The sequence below is a fragment of the Nomascus leucogenys genome, chromosome 17, assembly GCF_006542625.1.
Source record: "Nomascus leucogenys isolate Asia chromosome 17, Asia_NLE_v1, whole genome shotgun sequence".
In the NCBI taxonomy this organism is placed as follows: Eukaryota; Metazoa; Chordata; class Mammalia; order Primates; family Hylobatidae; genus Nomascus; species Nomascus leucogenys.
Window position 1 is genome coordinate 8,486,241 of NC_044397.1, and position 18,803 is coordinate 8,505,043.

Genomic DNA, 18,803 nt, shown 5'->3' on the forward strand with positions numbered 1-18,803 from the left:
ATGAGGTTTTCTAGATACACAATCATGTCATCTGCAAACAGGGGCAATTTGACTTCCTCTTTTCCTAATTGAATACCCTTTATTTCCTTCTCCTGCCTAATTGACCTGGCCAGAACTTCCAACACTATGTTGAAAAGGAGTGGTGAGAGAGGGCATCCCTGTCTTGTGCCAGTTTTCAAAGGGAATGCTTCCAGTTTTTGCCCATTCAGTATGATATTGGCTGTGGGTTTGTCGTAGATAGCTCTTATTATTTTGAGATACGTCCCATCAATACCTAATTTATTGAGAGTTTTTAGCATGAAGGGTTGTTGAATTTTGTCAAAGGCCTTTTCTGCATCTATTGAGATAATCATGTGGTTTTTGTCTTTGGTTCTGTTTATATGCTGGATTACGTTTATTGATTTTCATATGTTGAACCAGCCTGGCACCCCAGGGATGAAGCCCACTTGATCATGATGGATAAGCTTTTTGATGTGCTGCTGGATTCAGTTTGCCAGTATTTTATTGAGGATTTTTGCACCAATGTTCATCAAGGATATTGGCCTAAAATTCTCTTTTTTGGTTGTGTCTCTGCCAGGCTTTGGTATCAGGATGATGCTGGCCTCATAAAATGAGTTAGGGAGGATTCCCTCTTTTTCTATTGATTGGAATAGTTTCAGAAGGAATGGTACCAGTTCCTCCTTGTACCTCTGGTAGAATTCAGTTGTGAATCCATCTGGTCCTGGACTCTTTTTGGTTGGTAAGCTATTTATTATTGCCACAATTTCAGAGGCTGTTATTGGTCTATTCAGAGATTCAACTTCTTCCTGGTTTAGTCTTGAGAGGGTGTATGTGTCCAGGAATTTATCCATTTCTTCTAGATTTTCTAGTTTATTTGCGTAGAGATGTTTGCAGTATTCTCTGATGGTAGTTTGTATTTCTGTGGGATCAGTGGTGATATCCCCTTTATCATTTTTTATTGCGTCTATTTGACTCTTCTCTCTTTTCTTCTTTATTAGTCTTGCTAGCAGTCTATCAATTTTGTTGATCTTTTCAAAAAACCAGCTCCTGGATTCATTAATTTTTTGAAGGGTTTTTTGTGTGTCTATTTCCTTCAGTTCTACTCTGATTTTAGTTATTTCTTGCCTTCTGCTAGCTTTTGAATGTGTTTGCTCTTGCTTTTCTAGTTCTTTTAATTGTGATGTTAGGGTGTCAATTTTTGGTCTTTCCTGCTTTCTCTTGTGGGCATTTAGTGCTATAAATTTCCCTCTACACACTGCTTTGAATGTGTCCCAGGGATTCTGGTATGTTGTGTCTTTGTTCTCGTTGGTTTCAAAGAACATCTTTATTTCTGCCTTCATTTCGTTATGTACCCAGTAGTCATTCAGGAGCAGGTTGTTCAGTTTCCATGTAGTTCAGCGGTTGTGAGTTTCTTAATCCTGAGTTCTAGTTTGATTGCACTGTGGTCTGAGAGACAGTTTGTTATAATTTCTGTTCTTTTACATTTGCTGAGGAGAGCTTTACTTCCAACTATGTGGTCAATTTTGGAATAGGTGTAGTGTGTTGCTGAAAAAAATGTATATTCTGTTGATTTAGGGTAGAGAGTTCTGTAGATGTCTATTAGGTCTGCTTGGTGCAGAGCTGAGTTCAATTCCTGGGTATCCTTGTTAACTTTCTGTCTCGTTGATCTGTCTAATGTTGACAGTGGGGTGTTTTTTATGAAAATGCAGGGACTTTTTTATCCACCATGATAGAAAATACCAAAGTTATTTAGAAAAAGAGTATTAATATTTTTGCCTTTAGTGAAAAAACAAATTAAAAAAATTGAGTTTCTATTAAATATAATGCACTCATTGAAACCTTATTCTTATCAGTGAAATCAAATGCTTGCATATTTAGGAAAAAAAGGTAATATTTGATTTTTAAAGCCTGCCATAGACAAAATAACGGAAAAGGATAAAGCTGAGACTTCTATGATGGGAGTAAAAGTTAACTAATGAAAAAATTATTATTCTTTCAACTATATGTGAACCATAAACATTTTATTAGGAATACAGTTGTTTTACTTCTTGTATTATCATCAAATCTTACATCAAGTCTAGTGATCTTCTTAATAAAAACAGTCTAGAAAGAGAAACTTCAGTGCTCAAGGGAAAAGATTCTACTAAAACTTTTCTTCTTAAAGCTTATTACCAAAGCAAGCAATAATATGGTTGATTTCTGGAAAAGTTCACAATATTTTAAATATCATTTTCAAGTATGTTTAAATTCCTTCTTTCTTATATATTGAATTACCTTTGTCCAGTGGTCTATCAAATGATTTCTATTTTAATGTTATGAAATTATAACTTATGCCTACATTATGTTTTGTTGGCTATTAAAACCATTTCTCATGTTAAAGAATGCTATTCTTTCTCTTTCCAAACTTCAAATATGATAAATATTTATCATAGACTTGAAAGTGAACTTGTATTTTCCACACTAAAAGAAGATTGTGCTTACCTTTCTTGGCACTTCTCTTTTTCAATTACTTCTTTTTCAACCACTCCTCACTATTTGCAAAATGTAAATACTACTCTGAAAACAATATTCTTTTTACTGCAGAGAACCACAGAATACTCAGAATTAGAAGGGACCTTACAGACATATGGTAAATTCAGTCTGATAAGTACCCACTTAAAAAAAAACAGCGGATTTTCTATACTAAGGAATCCCCAAACTCTCTAGAGAAGAAATGGTTTGAATTCCCTGTCTACTACTTATAAGCTGTGTGACTGTGGGTAAGTTGCTTAATCTTTCTGTTCTTCAGTTTCTAAACCTATAAAGTGAAGAGAGTATCTTCTAACTCTCTAGGTTTACTGAAGTATTTAGTGAAATGTTTCTTATAAGTGATGCCACTCTGTCAAAGTATAGATAGAAACATAGAAAGTTTTAAAAACACTTTTCCCTTAATTCCTTAAGGATATTTGCTAAATTATGGAATCTTTATATACAGTTTTGGGGAGAAAAAGTTTTTGGTCATATAAAGTTTTTGGTCATTTTACATAAATAAAATATAAATTTTATATTTTATATGGTTAGAAACATCAATAAGCATAGTGGGCTAAATACAACAGAGTGACGTTCTCTGCAACCAAAAAGTTAGGAGACTTGATATTTTAATATATATTTTCTGGAACATACTTTACATTATATATTTTACTTGTAAACTAACTAGACAACCTATAATTGTGTGTATTTGTGTTTTTAGCAATTATTTTATCTTGGCTCTACACTGTCACAACTTCTTGCTGTTTCTTATCAGCATCTGCCTTATTAATTGCCTTGGCCCTTTCCATTCCATTTTATTCCTACTCTACTGTAAAAAAAAAAACAAAACCAAAAAACACATAAAGAAACTCTTAGATTAAATACATTCTGGGTACGGAGCATGATTTTTACAGTATTCATGCTGATGTGTATTACTTAATGCCATATTATTAGTTGAATCAGAAGTGCAAAGTCAGTGAAAATTTTACTGATAAACATCATTTTCAAAGTTCTATCCTGAAGATGTTTTCTTAAGCCTTTTCTAATTGACACATTTATTTAATAGACTTTCTCTTTCCATTTGATTTAAAAAGTTGAAGTCGGCCGGGTGCGGTGGCTAACGCCTGTAATCCCAGCATTTGGGAGGCCAAGGCGGGTGGATCACCTGAGGTCAGGAGTTCTAGACCAGCCTGGCCAACATGGTGAAACCCTGTCTCTACTAAAAATACAAAAACTAGCCGGGCGTGCTGATAGGCACCTGTAATCCCAGCTACTTGGGAGACCGAGGCAGGAGAATTACTTGAACCTATGAAGTAGAGGTTCCAGTGAGCTGAGATTGCGCCATCTCACTCCAGCCTGGGGAACAAGAGTGAGACTTTGTCTCAAAAAAAAAAAAATTGAAGTCAATTTTATTCTAATGCTTCAAATATAAATACCTTTTGAATATCAGATTATATATATATATATACTTAGAGTTTCATAACAACTTACTAGAGAAGTCTCTAAGGACAGTTAATATGTGCTTGGGAAACTAAGAATGTGATTTATAAATTCACCCAGAGATGTGAGAACGACTAGAATTGAAATTATCGCATAAATAATCTGTTCCCTAACACAATGTAGTAAAATAACACCCCAATAAAACATCACAATGGATGTGAAGAGGTCATATCAGAATCTAAAGGGATAAAAATACATATTTTACAAAATAATTGTATGTTCTTCAAGTGTAGAAAAATATATAATACTGAGATCTGAGAAATAAACAAAAGTTGCTAATTATATTTTTATAAAAAATAGGATAAAGTCAAGCTAGGTTAAAATTTCATAAGTTAAAAAGCTATACAGAAATGTTTTTATTTAAAACCTGGAAAATGGCCTATATATACAATAAAATAATATAAGCAAACTCCTTAGAAGACGGCCTCACACATAGTAGATATTTACTAACTGTTATTTTCTTCTTTTCTGCAGAAACTTAACACTAATCAAGAGTAACGGCAGCAATGGGGAAAGAAGATGTAGAGTTATGGATAAAGAAAAGACATTCAAAGATCTTGGGAAAGGAACTGGAAAGAGGAAGTTTTAAACAATCTCTTAGTTCAGATACAGAGGAGAAAAGAAAAACTGATAAATGAGAATAGAATACTTGGAAAACATCTGCCAAATTAAAAAGCACAAAAAGTAAGAACAAAGAAAGAGGGAGGGAGAGAACTTGATGCATGCTAATCAAGATGGGAGACTGAACAGTTACTCTTCACAGATATGTTTATTCTTCATTACTTTTTAAAATTCAAGATTATGAATAATCTCAAAAATAATCCAGAGAATAGATTCACATATGAAAGCACAGTTCAACAGACTGAATGGCTTACTAGTTGTCGGGTAGATTCACATAGAAAAAACCTAATATGATTTTCAAATGGAAGGTTAGATAATAATATCCTATGCATAAAACAAATTATATTCTACACATACTTAATAGAGTAGTGAAAGCAGCCACATAGACATCAGAAATCATGACAGTTTTTGAACTTCATTTAAAATTGGATATTATCAAAAGCATAATATAGACTCAGTCACACAATTTCAAGATGGCACAAATCTCTGCCTATCTCTATTAAGACATGCAGTTCAATCTGGAGAGTGGGAGTTTTATAAAAAGTCTGCATCTCTCTGGTAAATCTAAAACACTTGGAACCTAAGCATTTATGAGAAATTTTAGCCTGAACTAAAACGTTCAGCACAGATTAAAAATCCAAGCATGGCACAGGATACAAGTAGCTAGAACTTAGCTTAAGTCAGGGGATAGGAGTCTAGCAGACCAGCGGGGAAAAAAAGGAAGAACCTTTAGGGAGAAAAGCCTGATGCAAGAAAAGAAACACAAATGGAAAGGAGAGAAGATGCTATTTTATATCTATGCTAAGAAAACCAAGTAACATGAGACAATACTTGTAATTTACTGGAAGTGAAAAACAATTTATACTCTGAAATTCTGTGACACTGAAGTAAAGACTGCTTTTCAAAATGAATTGGTTAGTAGGATATACCATAGCAGGAAAAAAACATGTTAAGAGTGGGAGAAAGGACTGGGAATTCCTTCCCAGTTGATCCTCTGTGTCATGCCTTTAGCAAACGATCCATGGCAATTGGTGGGGAGAATGTAGCATAAGAGGCATTCTACTCAGAATATGCCCATTTTAAAAACTAAGTATCAGTCAATAGTTACTTATTATTTTTTTAAAAAGACAATTGTATTTATTGATGCATGAGGTAGTAATATATGAGACAGAATAAGACTAAGTAGAAGATATTAGGAGCGATCAATTACAAACAAGTGGTGCTATACAGAAATAATCAGGAAATTTTCCATAATACTTATTCATAAGAAGCAAAAATGGAGTAATCAGATTTTACCAACACAAAATGTTCTATTTTGAACCACTCTGTACACAAATGTGACCATGTGTTTTCCCCAAAGCAGGTGTGTTTCTAGTCTATTTATTCTAAACATGTGCTTAATCTACTCCACAGTAACAGACAGAAAGGCCGAGAATTTTTTCCCAGATGGTATTTGTGGACGACTTCATATTCCATTCATGTAAACACAGAGTGTGTTCTGGTTTGCTGAACTACATATACATGCTCTGGCTTAGTACAAAGTATGAATGTTTAGTTAGCAAGAAGACTGTTTCCATCCTATGATTCATTAGGTCCCCATGGTACCTCTCCTTCCTTTATTTTATGCAATCACAAATTATATTAGTTTGCCCTATTTTGATAACCCTTATAATTGAAGTTCTACATAGGAAACTTTATTACTATTTTAAAACACACCCATAAAACATTACTGAGGTGGCATAAGTGACAGCCTCACAGAACTGATGATGAGGACAGAACAGAGCTTTGCATGAACTGCTTCTACCAGGGAAATTAAAAAGCATTACAGGAGGGAGGGGTGAATTCAGTGCATTTTAATCCAGATGGGAGATTAAGCCATAACTTTTCACACATATAAATTTGTTCTTTATTACTTTTCATAATTAAGGAGAATTAGCTAAACATGAGAAATTGGTTCTGATGTGAAAACTAGTGTAACCAACTGAACAGCTTACTACTGACTGGTAGATTCATATAGTGAAAATCTAATATGATTTTTAAATGGAATGGTAATTATATTCTATGCATAAAATGTAGCGAATCTTTTGATATTTAACTTTGAATGAACAGAGAAATGAAAGCAGCTATATAGTCATTTGAAATCACTACTTTTTGAACTTGAAAGAGATACTGACAGCATCCTAACAGCAACTCAAACATAACTTGCAGTTGGCACAAATCTCTACTTACTTCAAATGTGATTTAACTCAACCTGGAAAGTGAGGGATAAGGAAGCTTAGGATATGAAAAAGTTTGCATCTCTCTGATAAATGTGAAATTCTTGGAAATTTTCTAATCCATTTCTCATCTCAATCATGCCATTAAATAGCCCCATTATTAATAACAATAGCAACTACTACTACTGTTACTAGTAACCTAGAGAAGGGACGTGATGTTCCAGGAATTTCATTAAATCCTTCATATATATATAATCTTTATGATGCTTTATAACTACAGTAAAAAGTAAATATTAGCATTGCAACATAACAAAATAAGGAAACTAAGAGTTTGAAACCTTTCTCTAGTGACAATTTCTAATTTGTAATGCATTGAATCATATAAAATCACCAATATTCAATCATTAATAGCCTGTAAAAATGTCAATTTCATTTGGTTCAAACTTATATAAGAGTTGGTTTAAATAATTTCTCAAGTGTAATTCAGCTTTAAAATTCTATAATTTTATTGTTCTAATCTGCTCTTGAAATAGTAAAATCGAAAGCTTTATATAAATTTTAGATGACGTATTTTCATTATTTAACATAGTATATAATCTACATGTATATAAACTTCAGGGAAGAACAGTCAACTCAGGCCTAAGCTATGCACAACCTAACAAGTGGAAAAGAGTGGAAGAAGGTGAAATTACTTAAAATGAAGCACAGGCACAAGTGAAGCACTGGATAAGAATTACGGGTTAGATGAGAGGATATAGATTCCACATGGGAACAACAAGTCAAAGAAAGAGGAGACAAAAAAAAATGATTTAAGTAAAAACTTATAAATGTAGTTTATTGCCAGTCTTACTGTAGTATTCCCCAAATGAAACAATATGTACCTACTGCCAAAATAATCTAAAAAATGTCCATCATCATTGGTAGTTGATATTCAACAAAATACCAACAGTAGATATTCAATAAAAATATGTATTGACTAAGGGAGATTTTTTTTTTTTAAAGAATCAAAGTAGATCATAATAAGCCTTGTCAAAAAACACAGCTTCACCTACTTCGAGGTGCTATATTTAATCTTGATACATATCTATCAAGAGATAATAGGTAGAAATAGTCCATAGTCCCCAAATAAAATTTTGAGGAGCTGAAAGGACTGACATAACTGATCCTGAAAAAATGCTGTAGGATAAAGAGAGTGTAGTATAATATATATCAGGCATCAATCTTGTGGAACTTGTTATCCTATACACAGTGAAATGATGAAAAGATAACACTGATCAAAGATGGACTTCCAACATTTTTGACTGACAGAAATCTACCATACAGAAATGATCAAAAAGGAACTGTTCTGGTGAATTTGGGGTAGGGATCTCAGAGCCCCATCTTCTTCTCTTCCTCAAATATGAGGTGTCCCTGAACATTCTTTTGAATACTGGTGTTTCATGGACTATGCTAATTTGAAAGCCACTGCTTTAGTCAGGAAATTTGCTACAGGACACAAGTGTCAAGCCCAGATGTGAGTTTTCTGGCTTCCCAGAAACTCTAGAGAGAGAAGTCCATGTCCTGAAGGAGAACTGATGACGGCTCACAATTTCTTGAGCTGCCACAGAAGCAAAGGCAGAGGAAAGAGGTGTGATAAGGAAAGGGGGGCAGCCCACCTAGCTTAAGACAGGCCAGCACAAGGCAGCCCTATGCAGGCTGTGGGAGGCTTCCAGCCACTTGCTGATTTGTGAGAAATTCAACTGTGGCCACACAAAGTCATGCTACTGACATCTCAAAGAGATCCACTGTCACAATTACAGGTGACTCTAGATACAGTGGGTCCCCAAAGGTTCCTGCTATGCAAATACAAATTTTGCTGTCCTTCTACAAAACAGTGACAACACTCATGTTTCTTCCATCTCTAATGATAAAGATATATATACTGTACAAAAAGACATACAGGTTTTTATAAACTGAAAGTCTGCCCTTGTATCTTCTTCTCTCCAAACTCACTCCCTTCTTAGAAAGACCTATCATTAAACAGGGAAATTAATTTCATACTGGATAAAGACACTTATGAAAAAACTGGACTGCAAGGTCATCCATTTCAGTATTCTTGCAGAAAAATCATGAAATTTGGGGCTGGGTCTGATAGGATTGTGGCGGTCCTCTCTCCCACCTCAACAGCTACCACTGCCTCCAGATGCTCTAAAGATGGTGAGCTCTCTGGGTTCCCAAGCTTACGACATGCAGAACTGGGAGGGGGCAGACTTTCCTGTTCTGTGCCAGGAATGTCTTGCAGAAATCTATATACATTAAAAAGCCAAAGAAAAAAGCAGGAAGGAATGCAAAATTTGTGCTAGGCCATTCAGTGTTTTGCTTGTGCCCTGGGGTCCACATGCATTTCAAGAAGACAGAAGTGTGCCAATCCTGCAGTAAATTGAAGCATGTCTGTTAGGCCTAAATCTTAAGACCTAAAGCACGGTCTGCTCATCCAGGTTAATAATGCAGAACTGTCTTCTGAAGGTGACCTGCCAAAGTCATATGTCAAAAAAAGAGTACTATATGTAGAATATGAGAGACAGGGATTTCTAGCTCTGATGGAACACAGCCAGTTTGCCTGCTGGGGAAAAAGCCACACCGACCAGTGACATGCTACTCAATCCAGCTTGGACCACACCCTCCGACCAAAGGAGTAAGCCCCACGTTTGCTCCTCCTGGGTGAAAGGAGAGTGTAAGAGAGGAGAGGAACATCCATGCAGACATGAGAAGCCTATAGATCCAGATGATCCCCTTGCCAATCAGAATATTATGGAATCAATGATCCAGAAACAGATAAGCATCTAAAGTGGGCTTCAATCACGCCCCATCTGGACCCATCAGAGGACAAGGTTATCCTCCCTATATGTTGGTAGTCTGGGTAATACCATTTCTGAGACAGATCTGAGACATCATCACTACCAGTTTGGAGAGATGCAGATGATTACTGTTGTTGAGAGAGAGCAGTGTGCTTTCATCCAGGTTTCCACAGGGCAGGCTGCAGAAGCGGCTGCTGAGAAGTCCTTTGATAAGTTGATTGTCAATGGCTGTAGACTCAACATAAAATGGGGAAGATCCCAAGCATCCAGAGGAAAAGAAAAAGAGAAGAACAGATCACAGACTCTGGGATCCAGCTACAGACTATTCCAGCACTGCCATGAGCTCTTCCTCCTCCTACAGCAGCAGAGGATGCATCTGCCAACTACTTCAACCTGCCTCAACATGATCCTCTAGCTGTGGTGAACACTGCCCAACCACCAGCCCCTAGTCTTCCACACCCCCAACCCCAGGATTTAGGCCACACATAATCACCTCAATGGGACCACCTCTTCCTTTCATAACGACTCCAGGATTAATCCACTATCTTTCTCATGACCCTCAGAGGATGGGAGCTCATGCCAGAAAACATAGGAAACCCTAGCACACTATCAACACTCTGGGGCTCCATGGAAGAAAGAACACTTAAAAATCCCAATCAATGAATCTTGGAATAAATGTGTTTTCCTTAAAAAAAAAAAAAAAAATCATACTGCAAATGGAATAAAACACATTTCTATGTCACATTTTGGGTCAAGTTTATAACCTCTATTCCAATGCTTACTTTCCTCAATTCAACTCAACAAATACATGTTGAATCCTATGAAAGATTTATCATTTATTAGAAACATGAATATAGAAATACATGAAGAATTCCAGCCCAGGATAGTTATCTCTTCTTAAAACCCTCATCTCACTCTGGATATCAGCATTATCACTTACCATAATGTTTTAAAATCAGCTTCTATGTGTTTATGTACCTGGCAAAACTGTAAACTCTTATTCATCTTTGTATCACTATAACAAGAGCTATACTAGTGTCAATAAATAAGTGTACTAAATAAATGAATAAAACATGAAAACGTAAAAAATACCTAATAATTTATTAAAGCAGAAAACCATTCAAAACAGTAAATGGCAATCTAAAAACAAAATGACGACCTCATTTACACTTTTGTTTTCAGGATAATTAAAAAAGTTTAACTTCGATGTGCAAAGAACACCTCAGGGCCATTTTAGATTGTGCGGCTAAAGGCTTAGCCGGATAGGGATTCCCACATACCAGAACAAAGAAATAAAGACAAGAATATTCCCAAGAATGGTGAGTCTTTTCAATAAACAGTGCTGGAAAACCTGGATGTCTACATGCAGAAAAATAAACTAGACCCCTATCTCTCACCATACTCAAAAAATCAACTCAAAATGAATTAAAGACTTAAAATCTAAGACCGAAAACTTTAAGCTACTAGAAGAAAGCATAGGGGAAAATGCTTCGGACATTGTTCTGGGAAAATATTTTATGAAATGGACCTCAAAAGTACGGGCAACAAAACCAAAAATAGACAAATGGAATTATATTAAACTAAAAATCTTCACAAAATCAAGAGTTAAGAGACAACCTGCAAGATGGGAGAAAATGCTTGAATTTCTTCTGACAAGGGATTAATATCCAAGGAAAATCCAATTTAAAAAAATAGGCAAAAGAGCTGAATCAACATCTTTCAAAAGACACAGTTGGGTGCAGTGACACACACCTGTAATCCCAGCTACTCATGAGGCTGAGAGGGGAAATGGCTTGCACCCAGGAGTTTGAGACCAGTCTAGGCATCACAGCAAGACCCTGTACTTAAAAAAAAAAAAAAAAAAAAAGACACACAAATAGCCCACAGTACATGAAAAAACTCTAAATGTCACTAATCATCAGGGAAATGCAAATGAAAACAACAATGAAATAATCACCTCACCCTAATTATTAGAATGGTTATTATCAAAAACAAAGTTATAATTAGTAATACCAAATGCTAGCAATGAGGAGGAGAAAGGGAACGTTTTATACACTTCTGACTGAAATGTAAATTAGTATAACCATTATGGAAAACAATAAAAAACTAAAAATAGAATTAGCATATGATCCAGCAATCCCACTACCGGGTCCATATACAAAGGAAAACAGTATGCCAAAGATATATCTGCGCTCACATGTTTATTGCAGCAATACTCACAATAGCCAAGACATGAAATAACTGAAGTGTCCACCAACAGATGAATGGATACCAAGAATGTGGTATATATTCACAATGAAATACTATTTCACCATAAAAAAGAAGGAAATTCTGTCATTTGTGGCAACATAAATGAGCTTAAATGACATTAAGTTAAGAAAAATAAGCCAGGCACAGAAAGATAAATATCACATGTTCTCACTGATATATGAAAGGTAAAACAGTTGGTCAGGCGTGGTGGCTCACATCTGTAATCCCGGCACTTTGGGAGGCTGAGGCGGACAAATCACCTGAGGTCGGGAGTTTGAGACCAGCCTGACCAACACGGAGAAACCCCATCTTTACTAAAAATACAAAATTAGCTGGTCGTGGTGGCGCATGCCTGTAATCCCAGCTACCTGGGAGGCTGAGGCAGCAGAATCACTTGAACCCAGGAGGCGGGGGTTGCGGTGAGCCGAGATCGTGCCATCGCACTCCAGCCTGGGCAACAATAGTGAAACTCTGTCTCCAAAACAACAACAACAACAACAACAAGTTGATCTCATAATAGCAGAGAATAGAATAGTAGTTACTAGAGGTGAGGAAAGGGAAGTGGAGAGCAAGGTATAGCCAAAGAGTTGTACAGAGATAAACAGCTAGATAGGAGAAATAAGTTCTAGTGTTCTATAGCATTATATAGTGACTATAATAGTAACAATTTATTGTATATTTCCAAATAGCTAGGAGTGGATTTTGAGTATTCCCAACACAAAGAAATCATAAATGTTTAAAGTAACGAATATGCTAAATACCCTTATATGATCATTACACATTGTATACATGTGTCAAAATAACATACTGTACCCCATAAATATGTACAATTATTATGTGTCTATTAAAAATGATAATAAAAACAAAAATAAACCTGGCAGTGAGTTTCATTGTTTTTATTTTCTACTCATATCCCCTGTATTGAACTCAAAGGGAGTATGAATCTAGGAACTGCTTACCAAGTATAGACAAAAAGAATTAAAAGAGAAGTCTTCTCCTTCTGTGACAAACAATGGGGACCTCATGGTGGCAGAGAGTTGGGGTAGAAAAGTTTGACAATGGGTAGAACAAGATAATTTTTCGGGGAATGAGGGAACTGCTCTGAATCAATTTTGGTTATGGTTATAAGACTGCACATTTGACAAAACATAAAGAACTGAAAAAAGAAAACAGCTGGGCGCGGTGGCTCACGCTTGTAATCCTAGCACTTTGGGAGGCCGAGGCGGGCGGATCACGAGGTCAGGAGATTGAGACCATCCTGGCTAACATGGTAAAACCCCATCTCTACTAAAAATACATAAAATTAGCCGGGTGAGGTGGCGGGCGCCTGTAGTCCCAGCTACGCAGGAGGCTGAGGCAGAAGAATGGCATGAACCCCGTGGGGCGGAGCCTGCAGTGAGGTAAGATCGCGCCACTGCACTCCAGCCTGGGCGACAGCGAGACTCCGTCTCAGAAAAAAAAAAAGAAAACAAAACAGATTTTGTTCTATGTAATTTCAACAAAAAATTTAATATTATAAAAAACTAACAAATACAATGTATATACACAGTATTCTACAGTAAGGGAGTATTAACACTTAAAAAACAATTTGCCTATTATTTTTCCCTTTCTTCTCAAGCGTTCAAATGTACAAGTTTAAGAGAGACACAAAGGAGGAAAACGTACAAGTTTAAGAGAGACACAAAAGGGGAAAAGCCAAAAACAGCAGCAGAAAGTAATTAAGAATTAAGGAGAGAGGTGAGCTCCTGTCTACAATATGGGGGAGAAAACATTTTATGTCCAGGCAAGTTACCTGCCAGCTAAAACAAAACCAACAAAAAGTCTTCAGAAGAGTCACAATAATGTATTATATAAAATATCCACTTTTAAAAAAATTATTAGACATGCAAAAAAAAACCCCCAAAAGAATGACACCTAGTAAGTAAAAAGCAGAGTCAATATAAATGGCTTCCAATGTGGTACAGTTACCGAATTTAGACTATAAATACTTCAACAAAGCTATTATAAAGATGTTGACCGGGCATGGTGGCTTATGCTTGTAATCCCAGCACTTTGGGAGGCTGAGGCGGGCAGATCCCTGAGGTCAGGTGTTCGAGGCCAGCCTGGTCAATATGGTGAAACCTTGTCTCTACTAAAAATACAAAAAATTAGCTGGGCATGGTGGCACACCTGTAGTCTCAGCTACTCAAGAGACTGAGACAGGAAATCGCTTGAACCCAGGAGGCGGAGGTTGTACTGAGCCAAGATCATGCCTCTGCACTCCAACCTGGATGACAGAGTGAGACTCCGTCTCAGAAAAAAAAAAAAAAAAAAAGATGTTCAAAGAATTATAGGAAAAAACTGACCTTAACAGGTAAATGGATAAAGAACTACATAGAGATTTAAATGAAGAGTACAAAACACACACATATAATCTGTCATGACTACATGATATTCCACGGTAAAAAAGGACTGACTTTTTGAAAATAACTGTTCTCTATAATTCTTCCTTTCCTCTAAAGAACTCACTCTGACATATGCCTGGATATTGTAGAGGTAACAAAACAAGGTTTTCCTGTAGTTAGGTATATTATTCAATGTAACACTTAGTGGAATCTGGACAGGATGAATCTCACAAATAGGCATCAAAACTATCATTCAAATATTAAATGGGTTAAGGAGATGTAAGCATCTATTGTAATAAGAGGATTTCTCATTATAAGTAAAGGCACATACTATTTCTTGTTTTTTTTTTTTGAGACGGAGTCTTGCTCTGTCGCCCAGGCTGGAGTGCAGTGGCGCAATCTCGGCTCACTGCAAGCTCCGCCTCCCGGGTTCACGCCATTCTCCTGCCTCAGCCTCTCCGCGTAGCTGGGACTATAGGTGCCCGACACCACGCCCGGCTAATTTTTTGTATTTTTAGTAGAGACGGGGTTTCACAGTGGTCTCGATCTCCTGACCTCGTGATCCGCCCGCCTCGGCCTCCCAAAGTGCTGGGATTACAAGCGTGAGCCACCGCGCCCAGCCTATTTCTTGTTTATACTACTGTAGCAGTCATCAAATAACGTTCCAACTTCTATATTTAAAACAGAATATAAAAATATGTACCCATAATTCAAAAGGGGTTTATAACCCACTAAGATACATTTTCAGACAGATACTGCAATAGAAAATACTATGGGCTACACTGAAAAAAACATTAGCACTGACTAAATGGCATATTAGAGATGGCAGAAAAAATAGTAAACTTAAAGGTAAAGCAATAGGAATTACAAAGGTCAAATGAAACAAAACAACAGAAGAAAAAGGAGCAGAAAAAGTTTGGAGAAACACTAAAGGCCCTGAGAGTCTTGTGAAAACAATGTCAAATGGTAAAACTTATGGCTGAAAACTTCCACAAATTGATACCTACTGTTCAACAAGAAAATAACAATTTAAAAAATCAGTTCTAGAGATAGCAAACTACCCAAAGCCAAAGATAAGGAAAAAATCTTGAGAGCAGCCAGAAAAAAACTACATGTTACATACAGGGGAACAAATGAATAACAGTTACCTTGTCAGAAACTAATGTAGGTCAGAAAATATTAGAATGGCATATTCAAAGAGCTGAAAGGAAAAGATTATCAACATAGAATTCCATGTAGGGAAGAACATACTTAAAGAATAAAGATAAAGATATGTTCAGATGAAAGAAATGTAAGAGACTTCATCATTAGCACAGCTGTACTACAAAAAAAGTTACGAGCCTTCTTCAGGATGAAGGAAAAGACTGAAATGGCAACTAAAATCTGTGAGAAGGAATAATGAGCATGGGAAACGGTAGATATGTGGGTAAATACAAAATAGGCCATATGCTTCCTTTTTTATCTACGTTCCTTAAAAGGATTTGACTTTAAAGAAAAAGTTATAACGTTGTAATATAAAAATAGTAACATACACAGATTTAATATGAATAACAACTAAATAACCACTAAAGAGTAAATACTTGGTGTCCTTATAAGACAGGAGGACATGTAAAGAAGGGGAGAAGGCTATAGAAAGATAGAGAAAAAGAACAGTCAACCTAATACTCTACATTCAGTAGTTTAAAACTGTTGTGCCATTTCATTCTAGCCTGCCTGTTTTCTGATAAGAATTCCACTATCTTTCAAATCATCCTTCCCCTATGATAATAAACCTGTCAGGCTTTAAGATTTGTATTATGTTATTATTGTTCATTATTGTTACATTTCTTTCATCTGAACATATCTTTATCTTTATTCTTTAAGTATGTTCTTCCCTACATGGAATTCTATGTTGATAATCTTTTCCTTTCAGCTCTTTGAATATGTCATTCTAATATTTTCTGACCTACATTAGTTTCTGACAAGTTAACTGTTATTCATTTGTTCCCCTGTATGTAACATGTAGTTTTTTTCTGGCTGCTCTCAAGATTTTTTCCTTATCTTTGGCTTTGGGTAGTTTGCTATCTCTAGAACTGATTTTTTAACATGGATTTCTTTTAATTTGTCCTAAACGGAGTTGGCTCTTCTTGAATCTGTAGATTTATGTATTACATTAAACTTTGAATGTTTTCAGCTGTTACACAATTATAGAAAAAATCCATTAACAATAGCAACAAAGAAGATGAAATAGTTAAAAAAACAAATTAACAAGAAATGTGTGAAGCTAAAAGAAGAAAAATGTTAAAACACAACTGAAAGACACAAAAGTAGTCTCAAACAAATGTAGATATCCCCATTCATAGAATGATTCAAGATTTTAAAGATGCAGTTCTCCTTAACTTATAAAATCATGTAATCTCAATAAACATACCAATGTAAATTTTTATTAGCTAGATAAGTTGCTACTAATATTCATGAGGAGCAATAAATATACATGAATAGCTGGGAACATACTGAAAAAAAAGAAAAACTACAAGGAAGTTTAGCCCTAATAATCATTAAAATATACTATAACACCTGTAATAAACACCATACTAGGATATACATATACTAAACCATTAGTATAGCATATACAATGAGAAAGATACCTATGTATATAAATTTAGTATATTATAAAGAAGGCATTTCAAATCACTAAGGAAAAGATAAATTTTAAAATACATGGTGATGGTAAAACTGAGTTCCCATTTGGAAAAGGATAAAATTAGATCCATATCTCACAAAATAACAGGAATAAAAAACAACTATATGAATGAGCTAAATGTAAAAATAAAATCATACAAGGATTGGAAGGCAACATGAGTGAATTCCTCTTTAAACGTGGTAGAGGCATACCTCAGAGATACCATAAATTCAGTTACAGACCACTGCAATAAAGTGAGTCAGATAAATTTTTTTTTTAATTTTTTAACTTTTAATTTTTGTGGGTACAGAGTAGGTGTACAGTCAAATTATGAGGTTACTCAGTGCATATAAAAGCTATGTTTACACTATACTGTAGTCTATTGATTGTCAAATGGCATTATGTCTAAAAAATAATGCACATACCTTAATTTAAAAATACCTTGTTACAAAATGCTAACAACCATCTCAGCCTTCGGTGAGTCATTATCTTTTCGCTGTGATGATGATGGCTGCTGACTGCCCAGGGGAACAAGGGTTTGTTTTAGATTATGCAAATTTTCAATATCATGATTGTGTTATAAGCTAATATTATAATATTCCATTGTCGGGGCTCAGCAAATTATGCATTAAACTAGTAAATTTTGTTATATATAAATTATACTTCAATAATGCTAACAAAAAACCATCCAGCTGTAAATAAAATGTTTTTAAAGTGTTGGGTTACAATCCTAATAAAAGAATGCAGAGAAGAGAAACCGAATCAAATTATATATGCTCTTACCAGATTAATTAACTGAGTGTGTACCACATCTTCTACCAAAACTGCTGTTTCATGAAGAGGCCTTCTAGCATCACCTAAAGAATACCTGCAAAATAATTTTAAACACAGCAATATTAAGGACTATAAAACTAAGAAAGGCAAAAAGTGAAACATTATTTATTACATGAATCAGTTTAGTAAGGAGAATATAAATTGTTTGCTCAAATATCTGAATGGGTGTGCAATTTTCTTGGCCAGGTGTGGTGGCTTACGCCTTTAATCTCAGCACTTTGGGAGGCCAGAGCGGGAGGATCACTTGAGCCCAAGAGTTCGTGACCAGCCTGCATAACATGGTGAAACTCCGCCTCTACAATAAATACAAAATTAGCCAGAAGCAGTGGCATGTGCCTATAGTCCCAGCTACTTGGGAGGCTGAGGTGGGGGGATGGCTTGAGCCCAGGAGGCAGAAGTTGCAGTAAGCCAAGATCATCCCACTGTACTCCATCATGGGCAACAGAGTCAGACTCTGTTTAAAAAAAAAGAAGAAAAAAGAAAATAAAAGAAAGTCTTTCCTATACAAGTTGCAACTTCAAAAGAAAAGTGCAGTGTTATCTATGCTATTTCTGGATTCGTACATTTTTTTTTTTTTGAGACAGAGTCTCACCCTGTTGCCCAGGCTGTAGTGCAGTGGCACGATCTCGGCTCACTGCAACCTCCGCCTCCCAGGTTCAAGCAATTCTCCTACCACGGACTCTTGAGTAGCTGGGACTACAGGCGCGTGTCACCACACCTGGCTAATTTTTTATTTTTAGTAGATACAGGGTTTCACCATGTCGGCGAGGCTGGTCTCGAACTCCTGACCTCAGGTGATCCACCCACCTTGGCCTCCCAAAGTCCTGGGATTACAGGCGTGAGTCACCGTGCCCGGCTTGTACAGTATTTTTTAAAGGGAATTTATTGTTTCAAAATGCAAAATACTAACAACTACTTCACAATACTGGCAACCAGCAAATCGTGTAACCACATCCCAATTACCAATACAAGAGCTAGTAAGAGCCACATA

The 18,803-nt window shown here is 35.9% G+C and overlaps 1 protein-coding gene across 7 annotated transcripts in view; it reads right to left on the reverse strand.

The window, feature by feature from the left end:
• The window catches only part of SUPT3H (SPT3 homolog, SAGA and STAGA complex component), a 551,049-nt gene that overhangs the window by 265,001 nt on the left and 267,245 nt on the right, over positions 1-18,803 (reverse strand). For all 7 annotated transcript variants that reach the window (XR_004026555.1, XR_004026554.1, XR_004026556.1 and 4 more), the window contains one exon: positions 17,762-17,846. Coding sequence is in view for 2 of the 7 variants with exons in the window: in XM_012496574.2 (XP_012352028.1) it covers positions 17,762-17,846 (85 nt within the window). In the remaining 5 variants the exon portion in view is untranslated. The remainder of the gene's footprint in view (positions 1-17,761; positions 17,847-18,803) is intronic.